Here is a 14,140-nt window from a genome sequence, read left to right as displayed (position 1 = left end):
ATATTGAATTTACTTTTATATTGAGGGTTTGATTCAAAATTTTTTAAACTTGGGGCTTTATTAACTGATTTTTTAATTATTATTAAAATGCTGCAACATTAGACTGAATATCCCAGCCTTCTGGAATTTTCTTAATTCTAAGGCGGTCTAACCTTCCACCACTACTGCTATCATCAAACCCACGATTTCTTGAATCTTTTTTTTAATTTTTAATGTTTACATATGCTTTTGCTTACCGGTGCTAATAGTGATACCCACCAGTTGGTAATAGCCACAGATTTAGGGAAACAATTTTGATAGAAATGTGGCAGTAGACTGGTTGTTTTAGTTACTCAGTGGGCAAGTACAGCTTCAGCTTCCTAACTACAGCCATTCAGTGGGTTGTATGGATGGCCTTTTGAAAAATTACAGTTAACTAAAAGGCTATTGATACCATACTTCTGGTTATTGGTAGAGCTATCAGCACTGGTTTTTGAAATAAGTTGAGCTTTCTAGTAATTTGATGGCCTTCAGAATAGCTGTTTTGATGCCTACTTTTAGATCTAGTTAAAATAATCAGGTACTCTGTAGCTTTGAAACCCTCTTGTCTTACAGATGTGGTTAGGTGATGTACCAAATCAAGGTAGTAAACAGTCCAAGATGCAGTTGGAGGCCATCCTGCCCTGCCCTATGCTCTGTGAACTGACCTAGCTAGGCCTTGTTCCTCTGTCTGTGAATGCGTGACTCATCGATATGGGCGTTTGTGTTGGGCCCATACCAACCTTGTTTAGTCCCACAGTGTTTTGTTCGCCCCACGGAGGCCAAGAAAGCTGCAGATGAGGCCAAGATGAGATTTGCCCACATAGATGGAGATCATCTGACACTGCTGAATGTCTACCACGCTTTTAAACAAAGTAAGTAAAATTAGATTGAAGGTACTCTTTTGTCTAAATGTCACTTGTAACATAGAAAATGTTTTTTCATCTCAATTTCATTTATAATCTATGACAAGGTTCATTAGAAAAACTCCAGACTAGCATTTAAAATAGAATTGCTAATCTCTTCCAGAATTGTTTAGGTTTTATAATCAAGGGAAAGACAAACAATTACAGAAAACTTGAAAAATACAGTGATATAAATAAGACTTGTATAAATATACTGCCAACATAGAAATATTGTGATATGCTTCATGTTTTATTTCTAAATGTCATATTTTTTCAGTAATTTTGTATTACTGATGTAATCTTCACTAACATTTTTATAATAAAACTAACAAATTGAAGAAGCAATAGGTTTGAGTTCTGTTCTTGGTCATACTGCAAGTGGTCTGTAAAAGTTCACTTGCATTGTTTCTCACCTATAAAATTCAAAGTCATTAGTTGTCCACTTTATTATTATTAAATTTTTAAATTTTATATCAAGGCAGTTATGAAATTCAAATATACTAATAGAGTTTGTATATGTATTTTGACTTTTGGGTAGGTGTTTGGTGAAAATATTAAACAATGGATACCCAGATATGTCTACTCTGCCTATTGTATTAGCAACAAGTCAGAGGTGGGAAATGAATTGGAAAGTAATAGTAATTCCTTAGAGGCATGGTTTTTAATTAAATGCTTGTAGCTACCAGGAAAGGGGTGGTAAGCCTTGGTGGGTTTTAGACCTGTTACTCTATGTCCTTGTATTATATCAGAGGCAGCAAATGTATTTAAAAGTAGAACTGTTAGTCTTATTCACTAACTGCTACCTTTTAAAATATAAACTTTTGGGGCTGGAGAGATGGCTCAGTGCTTAGGGACCCCTTTCTGTTCTTCCTGAGGACCTTTCCGGCACCTACATTGGATGATTACAACAACTGTTACTCTAGTTCCAGAAGGATCTGAAGACTTAGGCCCGTAACTCACCTGCTCCCACATACAGAATTTAAAAACAAAACATGAAATTGCAATTTTAAAAAACAAAAATTTCAGATCACCATACCATTATTTGAATTTCTCATTTTGTTTATTGAATCTGAGATTTTTATCTTGGAAATATGGGGAAGCTAAGATGTCATGTTAATAAAATGACATCTTAATATTTGTACAATATTTACAATTAAAAGATTTTAAGTTATTTTTAAAACCTTTGTATGTAGGTAGGCCTCATTCTAATGTACAAGTGACTTTCCCTTGAATATTTAGAGTAGCCCTTGATGTTGTAAGGGGTGGTTAGCAAACATTGGTTTAGATTTTTCTCTACCCCAGTTATTTATTTTATTTTATTTTTTTTTATCAATTTAGAAATCCAGTAGAGCCATGAGGTTATCTTAACTAACATTGTCATTTGATTGGTCAGTTGTCTAGTTAGTTGATTTATTCAAGTAGATATTAAATTTGGGTGATACTCTCTTTCTGAGTAGCTAGGACAACAGGTGTGTTTAATCACGGCAAGCTCTTAATAGTCTTTGATACTTGAGTTTTAAAAATTGGGGAACTTTAAAAAGCTGCACTCTTGATTAGGGTATGCAAATCAACACTTTAATTTAGAGATCTTCATTGCCCAGCTTTTGGTCATATTTAGTTGGAAGATGTATTTCATAGTCCTGCTTATTCTTAATTCTAAAATGGTGTAGTGTATTCTGTACAATGATAAGTCTATCTACTTACAAGTCTGTTTAAGACTTGATGAACATTTCAGTTGCTTGAATCCCAGCACCAAGTAAAAATTGTATGTGGGTAATAGCTACTAATATAAGTACTGCAGATAGTAGAGTAGCTGAGGAAGATCAGCCTGGTTCTAGTTTTTAATGCCTTTTTTTTTTTTTTACACTTTTTCAATTTTGCTACACTCTCAATTTTATCAATATCAAAAGATCTGTGAGCAAATGATGCAGTTTCCCTGTGTGACTGTCATTAAAAATAGGCTACTCCAAAAGGATTCTTTTCCTTTGATAATTTTGAGCTCTGAATTGAATGATACTGGTTTGAAAGTTTTTCAAGAAATCATTAGAGAATACCTTTTTAAATAATATATGTAGTAAAAATGATTAATACTTGGCATGCTTATTCATAGGCCTTGGAAGACACAGATGACAATAAAATCTTGCTTGTAAATTCCTAGGCAGGTGTTGCAGTCAGGATTTAGCATCTTGGTGTAGAGGACTAGTTTAGGCACAGTTAGAGAGCATCATGCTACTTGTTTGAAGTTCACTTCATTAACGTTGTATTTGATTTTCTTCAGCTAAGGCTGTGATTTCTTTGAAAATGAGCAAAATCTGGCATTTTACCAAGTTCTCTGAATCTACCAGTGTCTAATAAATCCTTTGTTGGAAACAGCCAGGTGGCTGTAAATAGGTAAATAATTCAATTTGCTAAGAACCATTGATTCAAAATCATTGTTTTACTACCAGTTAGCCAGAAACCTTAGTACTGTTTCTTTGAATTCATTTGAATAAGGTTTATTGCTTGTTTTAAGAAATGTTGGTAATTATTTAGAGATGTATATAAATGTTCTCTCTTAGTTGTTTGGTTTATACTTCTTTCTTACTAAAGATTTTGTGTTATTTGTGAGCCTTTGTTTCTGTCTGTTTGTCTATGGGTAAATGTAAGTGCCTGAGGAGACCAGAGGCTTCAGGTCCCCCTGGACCTGGAGCTGCAGGTGCCCCAATATGAGCCACACAGCAGAGATGCTAGAAACCAACCTCTGGTTCTCTGAAAAAGCAGTACACACTTTTAACCACTTAGCCATCTTTCTAGCCCCGTAGCCAATTTTGTTTTTCTTTTATAAAAAGTTGCCTTTCAAAATTTTCTACTATATGGATGATTCATGGTCCCCTCTTTTTTCTTCCCTTCTACTTTTTAGATCATGAATCTGTTCAGTGGTGTTATGACAACTTCATTAACTACCGGTCCCTGATGTCTGCAGACAATGTACGCCAGCAGCTATCAAGAATTATGGACAGATTTAATTTGCCCCGTCGAAGTACTGATTTCACAAGCAGGGACTATTACATTAATATAAGAAAAGCTTTGGTTACTGGGTATTTTATGCAGGTAAGTAGTTAAATAACCAGGTAGTGTTTGCTTTTGGTTTGGTTTGAGTTGAAGAGTATATAAAAATGTTGGTTCTTACTGTTGGTCTAGTTTCTTTGAATGACTTATGCAGAATCATGTCTAATGAGTAACAAGTTAGTGCCTTAATTAGCTAAGTTAGAAGTTTTGTTTGTTTGGATATAATTTTAGAAGTACATGGTTTTTGTAACTGGAGTCTTTGTTGTAACAAATGAGTACTTTGACTATTACAGGTACAAATATAAATGTTAGCCCTTGAGTTTTGATAAATCTATTAAAGTTTCTTAAAATCTTGGTCTTAGTTTAAAGTGTATAAGACCACCAGTGAAGCTATCATAAGTCTACAGTCTATCTTCTATTTTCCTCTTTAAGCATTTTCCCATTTATTATTTTATATGTGACTGTTTAGCCTGAGTGTGTGTGTACACTGCAACCCACTGGAAGAACAGCTAGCTCTCTTAAACTCTTGAGCCATCTCTCCACATTTAAATAACTACCTGTCTTTTGTGTTTCTACACAGTGCTTATTGATATTTATGACTAACTTTGGGCACTGTAAAATCCAAGTGTCCTTTGATTTAAACCATTCTGAATTTTACCTTCTAAGTTATTTAATTGAAATGTATGTATTAGGGGTCATTGGAATGGTAATAAAAAAGCAGATAAATACCCTTCATTTTATTATGTGTCGGTATTTTGTCTGGGTAACTTGCATGCCTGGGTGCAAGTAGAGGTTTCAGAAACTCTGAAATTGGAGTTAGAGTGGGTTGTAAATCACCATGTGGGTGCTGGGAATTGAACCTGAGTCTCTTGAAAGAGGAGCAAGTACTCTTAACTGCTAAGCTACTTCTGTAGCTACTGAAAATTTAAAGAGTCAGGTAAATCAAAATAATGTTTGAAAACTCTTCTGGTAGTTAAGTTCAAACTACATTGCTTGAGTTAAAATTATTTTTTAAAATAATCTATCTCGTGCTTGTTTATTCTGTCTTTGGATGTTTCTTAAACCAGTTACATTAGCCTTAAAGCCATTTGTGAATCTGGATGCATTTGGTTCCATAATCTAAAATCAAATGAGATCCTGTGAAGTGTTTGTCTTTGAATTAAAGTATCGGAAAAAAGTGGATTGATGGTTTGTGAGAATGACTCCCACAAAAGGGTGGCTTTAAACTCCAATGGTTCTTTTGCCTTGTCGAGTGCTGGGATTGCAGGTGTCTGTAGTTCTATGGCTAGGAAGAACACTTATTTACAGTACAATGAGGCATTTTTTCTCAATTATATTTTAATATATACTGGTGGTATGTACTAGCTTTTTCTAGGTATTTTTCTTTTTCTTTTTATTCTTTGACATGCCTTTATTGCTCTTATCGACCAGATGAGATGTGACTTTAAAACTGCATAAAGGTGTGCTTCACAGTATATATATACACTGTGTGTGTGTGTGTTGATCTTTTCTATTCCTATCTTTTATTTTTTTTTTCTTTTTCCAATCTTTTTTTATTGGATATTTTATTTATTTACATTTCAGATGCCATCTACTGTCCCCATTTCTCCTCCCTAGAAAACCCCTTCCCCCTCTCCCCCTTTGCTTTTATACCGTTTTAATTACATGTAAGTATTAAGGTCAGTTCTAGGTTGAGGAACAAGCAATACAATAGATGCATATAGTCAAGGAACAAGCAAGATAATAAACATACACATTGGCCAAGGACAAGGAAGTGGACTTCAGGCAGGAATCTGACATTAGGCTAGAGCAAAGAAGTAATTTCAGGCAGGAATCTAAATCTTAGGCTAGAACAAGGAAGTAATTTCAGGCAGGAATCTAAATTTAAGGCTAGAACAAGGAAGTAGGCTTCAGACATGAACATGACTTTGGGCTAGGACAGGGAAGTAGGCTCAGATATTTTGGTCATCCTGATAAGCCCTTAGAAACAGTGGACATGAGAGTTTCTTGGTATTTCTTAAGTTTCTCTGTCTGTCTCTGTGTCTCTCTCTGTCTCTCTCTCTCTCTCTCTCTCTCTCTCTCTCTCTCTCTCTCTCTCTCTCTCTCTCTCTCAACACACAATTGATAAAGCTGTGCTTAAGAACTGTAGTCTCATGGGCTGGAGAGATGGCTCAGTGCAGTGAAGAGCACTGGCTGTTCTTCCAGAGGTCCTGAGTTCAATTCCTAGCAACCATCTGTAATAGGATCTGATCAATGCCCTTGTCTGGTGTGTCCTATACATATACGTAAAATCCATAAACCTTAAAGAAGAAAATTCTGAATTCATATACATAAAATACATAAACCTTAAAGAAGAAAAAAGAAAAGCAAACTAAAGAACTGTAGTATCTCAGCTCTTATTCTAAGAAACACCAACAAGTGAAATGGTACTTGGCACCTAGTATATATTTAGTATAAATATTTACTAATTGTCATTATTGAGTCATATACTCTGTAGAGTTGGAGAGCTGGGAATGGCAAACATTCTTGTTCTGCATTATTAGTTAGGTATTATTGGTTGTTAGGTATTATGAATGTAAGTGTATAATTTGGAAAAGAAAATAGGAAAGAATTACGTGATCTTTCCATGTTACCATTTTCTTTTCTTTGTAGGCTGCTGCTTTTGTGCTTAGGTTTCTTTTCTTCGCCTTAGTTATGTGGTAATCTTTGTCTACTTTGTAGTTAGTGTGTGGTGCTGAAGAGACATGCCTGAGATAGGAATGAGGGCTGGGGAGATCACTTAGTGGTTTAAGACCACTGATGATCTAGAGGACCTGGGTTCAATTCTTAGCACCCATATAACATCTAAAAACCATCTGTAACTCCAGTTCTAAAGGGATCTAACATTATTTCTGACCTCCTCAGGCAGCCACACACGTGGTATGCAAATAGGCAAGCAAAACATAACAGTAAAAAGCATGTATACACATAACAGTATAACAAACTCAAGAATATTTTTTAAGTTTTCATGTAAATATCCTCCTAGTGTTTTGTAAGTATTTCATTGAGAGCACTAATTATTTTTGTTTCAGGTGGCACATTTAGAACGGACAGGGCATTACCTAACTGTGAAGGATAACCAGGTGGTCCAGTTGCATCCCTCTACTGTGCTGGACCACAAGCCTGAGTGGGTGCTTTATAATGAGTTTGTGCTGACAACAAAAAATTATATCCGGACATGTACAGATATCAAGCCAGAATGGTAAGAAAGCACACTGTTTTCAATTTTGGTTTTAGTATTTTGTTGTGTTTATAGAATATGCTTAGTAGACATATCCTTGCTCATTGTATAGCTTGAACTCCTCAGCTAGGTATGTATATTCTTGTACTTAGACGGAGGATTAGCAACATAGTATGTTTTTTGTTTGTTTGTTTGTTTGTTTGAAGTCAGTGTTCTGGTGAGAAGGCAGTGGGAATGTTTAGTGTGGGCAGGGGGTTAAGTACCATCAGGAGTTTCTTGGTGCCATTTTGTAGTCTCTGTTGGCAGGTGTTTGTCTTAATATTTTTGTTGGTTTTTTTTTAAAAGTGTTTATCCTTGGTTATTTATTAAATGTTGGGGTGGGATTTTTTAACCTATATAAAGATAAAAGTACATCAAATTATTCCCTAGCATATTAGCTTCTAAAACTTGTTATTAAGACTGGCTATTCAAGTTTTAGCAAAATGGTAGCCTTGTGATTTCTTTACCACCACCATTTTTATAAGTTATGGGAATGTCAGCCAAGAGTGGACTGGAAAGCATTTATATTGGGTTGTGTCACTTAATATTTTGCAGCTTCCATCTATCACTGACTTACGGCTTTTGACATTTCAGTTGTGTAGAACGTTACCATTTTACTTATGTTTTGCTGAAGGAAAAATGTATAGTAAAGGAGATACAGTTTATATTTGTAAAAGTTCTTGATAATGAGAAGTTATTTGACTATTGAAACCATAACCTTTAAAATACAGGTTGAAGTGTTGGTGAATGAAACACTCAATAGCTTTGTGTTTTCATATTAATGTAACTAAAGTATTAGAAAAATTAATCTCGATACTTTTTTCTAACTTGATAAATTCAACAGATGTTAAGTATTTTTGCTAAGCTGATACTTCTTAAGCTGATATTTGTAAAAATGTGGTTTTAAATCTTTTATCATTGATTGGTATTTGCACATTTGCCTTCATTCAGCAGCAGTGTAATTATTAGCAACTCTAGTACTTAAATCTTGATTTCATAACTTTCCCCTCCCCTCCCCCCCATTCTGGACAGGTTGGTGAAAATTGCCCCTCAATATTATGACATGAGCAATTTCCCACAGTGTGAAGCAAAGAGGCAGTTGGACCGCATTATTGCCAAGCTTCAATCCAAGGAATATTCCCAGTACTGAATTCAATGCTTAGAACTGAAGGGATTCAGAGGACAGCTTTAAAAGATGAATGAAGTCAAGTTCAAGTTGTGCTCTTCATGTTGGTTCAATAATGGCCTTTATTTGAAAGCTTTTTAATTTTTCTTTACAGTAAATATTCCATTCTGATTTCATAAATTAAACATTTATGCCTCCCTTTTGTGTTGACACTGTAGCTCATACTGGAAAAGTCGATCAATGTTTTGCAGTTTATTGAAAGTAGTTCTATATATAACAATGTTATAAGCATTTCTTTAGAAATGGTTGAAAATGCTTCTAAAATGTGATTATCGACCATGGTATGCATGATCGTTGTAATTGTTGACATTCCTTTTAGAAGTTGTGAAATGTTACAACTTGTGCTTCTGTAGACACAATCTTCTGTCTCCATACAGAGGCACTGACTTCAATAAAGTCTATTTATACTAATCTTGGCCCAAGTCCTTTCGTATCTTTTATTCTAAGAGTCTATAGTGAATGGCTGCTTTTCCCGAGTATTGGGATTTTTCTTTTTTCATTGTAATTATACTGTTACTACATATTTAGCATTTTTTAAAAGGAGTGCTTCTTAGATACAGAAGCCATTAAACTTGAGTTTTAAAGAGCATAATGTAGCACTTTCTTAGGTTAATCAGTATGTAATCTAATGGGATAAAGTGTGTAATATTTTTTGAAATTGGATCCCCAGAGACAGAATAATGGAAGAATGGCTTTGTCCTCATTCTTAAAGCTCATTTCATAAGGCTGATAGTTTATTACCTTGTTAAGTGCCTTGTGTCAGGTCTTATTGTACGAAGATGAACAGTTTAAGCACTCCAGCCCCCTAGCACATGTTTATTTGTATTGGATAGGAGGGAACAATATTCTGGATCACCATTAGTTTTCCTAAATATTGAATGTTGGAAGCTTTTATAGTATAATTTGTATAATGTATTAAAATGAGAAGATGAGCTTCCTATTAACAGGCAGTAGACAAACTGACTTAAGTTCCTTCTGGAACCTAAAATGAGATGGTTAACATAACCAGTCAAAAGTACTGCTTTCACTTACTGACTACTGTTACTAAATTTGGATGTGCCTTTCTTTTGTTATTTTGCTTTGTTTTAAGACAGGGTCTCACTATGAAGTCCTGGGTGACCTGCTGTTCACTGTAGACTAGATTGGCCTCAGAAATCACTGATTTTCCTATCTCTGCCTCATTTTTTTTTTTTTTTTAATATGAAAGGGACATGTATAGTTGTGATCCATCGATGTGTCAGTTTCAGGTGATTTGAATACTTTTAGTGAACCTCTTACTCTTAATACATGGTGCTTTAGTGGTTCAGGATATCTAGAAACCACATCAGAGAGATGGGGGGAAAACAGAACTGGCTTATTGGCCTTGTCAGTAAGAGAAAGAAAGTAAGTTATCTACAATTGTTTCTGTCTTGCTCAACTGTGTCTTAAAAGAAAATCAGAACCAGATTATTAGAGACTTGTAACCCAGCATTTCTAGTGGAACCTCCTCAGAGGCTATAAAGAGTGCTCAGGCATACTAACGACCCTAGAATTCTAGGGCTGACTCAGATTTCAGCTGATTAGAATTCCTTTCTGATTCTGGCTTACGAGCTCATTGCTCGTTAATTTTTGTTACTCCTATCGTTCTACCACTGGGTCTTGGGGATTGATCTTAGATTGTTGGGTTTGTTGAGAAGTGTCCGAGTGATGCATCTCACTGGTGTAAAATCAAATTTAATCCATATGAAATTTAAAATTGACTAACTTGGTAGATACTTGCTTACACACTGATTATGTTTTGAATATAATATGTATTAGAGGACTTGGAGAGGGGGGTCACTTCAGATTTTTTTTTTTTTACTGATCCCCCATAAAACCGTACATTTTAAGACCTATGAATACAACGCTTCACAGGCAGTCATTACACAAGGGTAAGTATTTAGCCTTGCCACCAGTAAGACAAGTATTTCAAGTTATGGAAACTTGAGTTTTACTTTGAATTGTCTCAGGCCATCTGAACTCAGAATAGCAGAAGTGTTCCTTGGTGGCCTTCTCATTGCTACATAGGTAAGTTCAACTTAAACCTGAGTGTTTGGCAAGTGTCCTACACTTTTTTAAAATTACTGTGTGTTGAGGGTTTTTTTTCCTCCTTTTTAGATTGTTGTAGACTCATGATTTATAATCAGCAGATTGTAGGCATTGGAGGAGGAGTATTGTGGATTGAATCTAGGATATACTCCACCAGATTTATATACCAGACCCAGAGTAGATTGAACTTAAGACGTTAGAAATACAAGAACACATGGTATACAACTTTGTAGCTTTTTTTTTTTTTTTTTTTTGAGGGGGAGGGAGAAAGATAAAAATGTATGAATGCATTGGCCAAAGTCAGTGTCAGCTATCTTCTGTTACTCTCTACCTTACTGTTTTGAGAAAGGGTCTCCCATTGAACTCGAAGCCCACTGATTGCCGAGACTGGCTGGTCAGTGAGCTGTGGCTATCCAGTCGCTAGTCCATCTTCTCTACTCCTGTGTGGCTAGGGCTACAGATGAGTGAGTGCCACAGTGGCACTGTTTTTATGTGATTTTGGGAGTCCAAACTCGGGTCTTTATGCTCACATTACTGACTGTTTAAACCCTGGGCATTGTGTGAGGCTTATCTCTAAAGGTAGACCTGGTACTATCCAGGAAGGTCTCAACATAGGTCTAGTTGACTTTTTAAAAACTTTTCCAGAGAGCTATAGACGCCAGGTACAAGGAACATAACCAAGGCACCAAGGCAGGATTAGACAAGTTTTTTTTTTTGAACAAAAAACTTTTATTAAAAATGTTTTTCCATACATTATATTCTGATTATGGTTTAACCTCTTCTCCCAGATCTTCCCCAGCTCTCTACTAACCAGCCCTATACCTTATATTGTCTCTCTTTAGAAAAAACAAGCAACTAAATGATAAATAGCATGAATAAAATAAAATAAATAGCAGAATAAATAAAAAGCATGAGAAGAAAAACACTCATGCACACACACAAAATGGATATAATCACAAAAACCAGAAACCATGATATAAAAGCAAAAGATCAGTAAGGTAAAAAAAGTATCCAAACAAAGCAATGTGAATCAATAAAATCTGAAAATAACACCAATTAGTTTATTTTGAGTTGATCTTGTACTGCTGAATATGGAACCAATCCTTACCTGTAGTTTGTATGCCCAGTGACTCCACTGGGAAAACTAAGTTGTCCTTTGTATGTGGTTACACAACTTCACTCATTTTCTGATTTTATTCCATTGGTAATATCGTCAACATGGGTTTAAATGTGGTATGGCAGGCACTTTTGCTTTACTTCTTTACTGATGTGCATCAAAATTTGTTGGCAACCATCCTTTAAAACATTAATAACAATGTCTTTTTGACATTGGTGACTGGGAAGCTGTATTGGACATAGGTTTCTGACCCACCATTGCTTAACTATACCCCTGATGGGACAAGCTGCCTTGCCTCAAGTTCTTAGACCTTGTGGACTAGAGAACCAAAAAGAGAAGTTATAATGCCTCTTGTATTGTTACTAAATGTGACCAGTTATTCAGTCTCAATCATGGACTGGTTTAGAAATCGGTCCAATACTGGAAATAACAGTCCTCATTTGGAAGTCTGGTTCTGGACATTTTCAGAGACATATAAGGAAATTAGGTGCATTTCTCTATGATAGCAAGAGAGAAAGTTGGGGCAGGATCTGGATTTCACACAGATGTTAGCACATGTGTTAAGGCTCTTAATTGTCAAGTTAAAAATACTGTTGTTTCTTTTACAGTATTTAAGTTGCATCGATTGTACACCTTCAAATAGACAAGTCCTTTAAAGACACAGGAGTAAAACCAGGAAGCAGAGGAGTAAGTCAGCATGAACCATTGGGGTCAGCTACTTGTTTTCACCTGGTCCCCCTTGTGGAGGTTTAATGGGTTTACATTCCTAGATGATCAGTAGTAGTATAGCTAATACGGTTTTTAAAGGTCTGTTTTATTGAAGTATAATTTACATATAAGAATTTGTCTTAGGAATATAGTTTGGTAAAGTTAGGCAAATACACAGTAGTAATTATATTACCAGCATTTTTTCATTGCCCCTCGAAATTACTGTGTGTAACCTTTGTTCTCATCAGCCATTACATTTTTCTAGTTTTAGTTTTGCCTTTTAGTGGGATCATAGTGGAATTAGGCCAATTTATATCTGGCTTCTTGTTAAGATTTAAATGTATGTATCAGTGTTGGTATTTATTACTTGTTACATATCGTACTTATATATTTGCTAGTTAAATATATTTAGATTTCTATGAATAATGACATGGATTTATGGATCTTTATGTAGGCACTTTATATTTCTTGAGTTAAGCTTAATCGAGGTTGTTAGATTATGCAATTAGTCATGTTTAGTTTCGAAAGCTTCCAGTTTCAAATTGCTACACTGTTTCGCTACTGGCTTAACAGATTTCATAATTACCCATTTTTCTTAAAATTCCAGTAAGCAAAAACAAAAAGTAAAACATTTTAGCAAGTGCCTATCACAAAACAGACTACCATGGTGAAGGTTGTGAATTAGAACTGCTTTGGACTTAGTTTGGTTTTTAGCTAACCAGCTAATTTAGGTTTGAAGTAGAGGCAACAGGCAGGTAGCCAAATGAGTCAGATGTAGACTACCCGTATGTGTGTTGTATGACCCTCATGAGATATTTTTAGCCAAATAGTCATTTTAATATCCAAGAGGGAACTCAATATTTTTCTAAACATGCACAAATTGATCATCTGATCTCTATGATGTCCAGCATGTAAGAGTAGGCTTATGCCTGCAGAAATAATTGGACATTTTAAAGAAGAAATTTTGATTTACTTAAATCTGAATAGAGGACCAGAATGAATTAAGATGTGGCTGTTTTAGGGGATGATAGACCATCAGTGAACAGAAACTTAATGCTTAATAATAGCTGCATGTCAGTTTAGACTGTACAACTGTTCCCAAGGTATGGCGCTAGAAAATACCTTATGTATTTGGTTATCACAATTCAGTGTCTTAACAAAGGACCTGATATTTAATCCAGGGGACAATTGACCGGAGTTAGTAGCCACATTCTCAAAAGGGGAAATGTGTTTATTTTCATGTAGTCAGTTACTTTCAGAATTTTTTAAAGCTGATTCTTGATAGAATACAGTTACTTTGTGCTTTTTAATGAATGATCTGTATAAAAACATACTGAGGCCTACTTGGTCAAAATAAGATTCTTAAAACTTTTTATTTGTGTGTTTTATATAACTTAGTTCCTGTGTTTAATCATTCATTTCTAGTGAAACTTTGGACTTGAAATATATTTATATTTTATTTTTCCTTTATCTTTCTATACCTGCAAGGAGCTGACTTTGAAGGAACTCACTAAACTTTAGAGTGGTGCACCTGTATCTCACAGGGCCTGTGTACAGGAATTCTATTTCCTTCCTGTAAAAATAGATTTCACAAAGGGCTGGCTGCTGTAGCAGTGTCTTGAGTACATAGATCTGCTCCTGGTAACTTTGTAGTTGATGGAAAGAAGACTAGGGAAGCCTCCAAAACCCAAGTTACCCACAGATGTTGTCATGTGATGACAGATAGCTATGTTTTGGTAGAGTACTGATTGTCCGTGAGTAGCAGGTTTTATCCAGCAGGCAAGGTTGCAGTCAATAGAGAAAGTAGCATGGTGGGAAGAAAGAAAGAAATC

The 14,140-nt window shown here is 35.3% G+C and overlaps 1 protein-coding gene across 1 annotated transcript in view; it reads left to right on the top strand.

The window, feature by feature from the left end:
• Dhx15 (DEAH-box helicase 15) overlaps positions 1–8,827 on the top strand; it is a 40,951-nt gene extending 32,124 nt beyond the window's left edge. Inside the window, exons 11-14 of the mRNA XM_034508545.2 lie at positions 771–893; positions 3,823–4,013; positions 7,043–7,212; positions 8,263–8,827. Of these exons, the coding sequence (XP_034364436.1) occupies positions 771–893; positions 3,823–4,013; positions 7,043–7,212; positions 8,263–8,380 (602 nt within the window). The 3' untranslated portion in view covers positions 8,381–8,827. The remainder of the gene's footprint in view (positions 1–770; positions 894–3,822; positions 4,014–7,042; positions 7,213–8,262) is intronic.
• Positions 8,828–14,140: the final 5,313 nt, after the last annotated feature.

This window comes from Arvicanthis niloticus, chromosome 7, assembly GCF_011762505.2.
Source record: "Arvicanthis niloticus isolate mArvNil1 chromosome 7, mArvNil1.pat.X, whole genome shotgun sequence".
Lineage (NCBI taxonomy): Eukaryota > Metazoa > Chordata > Mammalia > Rodentia > Muridae > Arvicanthis > Arvicanthis niloticus.
This window is presented reverse-complemented; position numbering and strand designations above follow the sequence as displayed.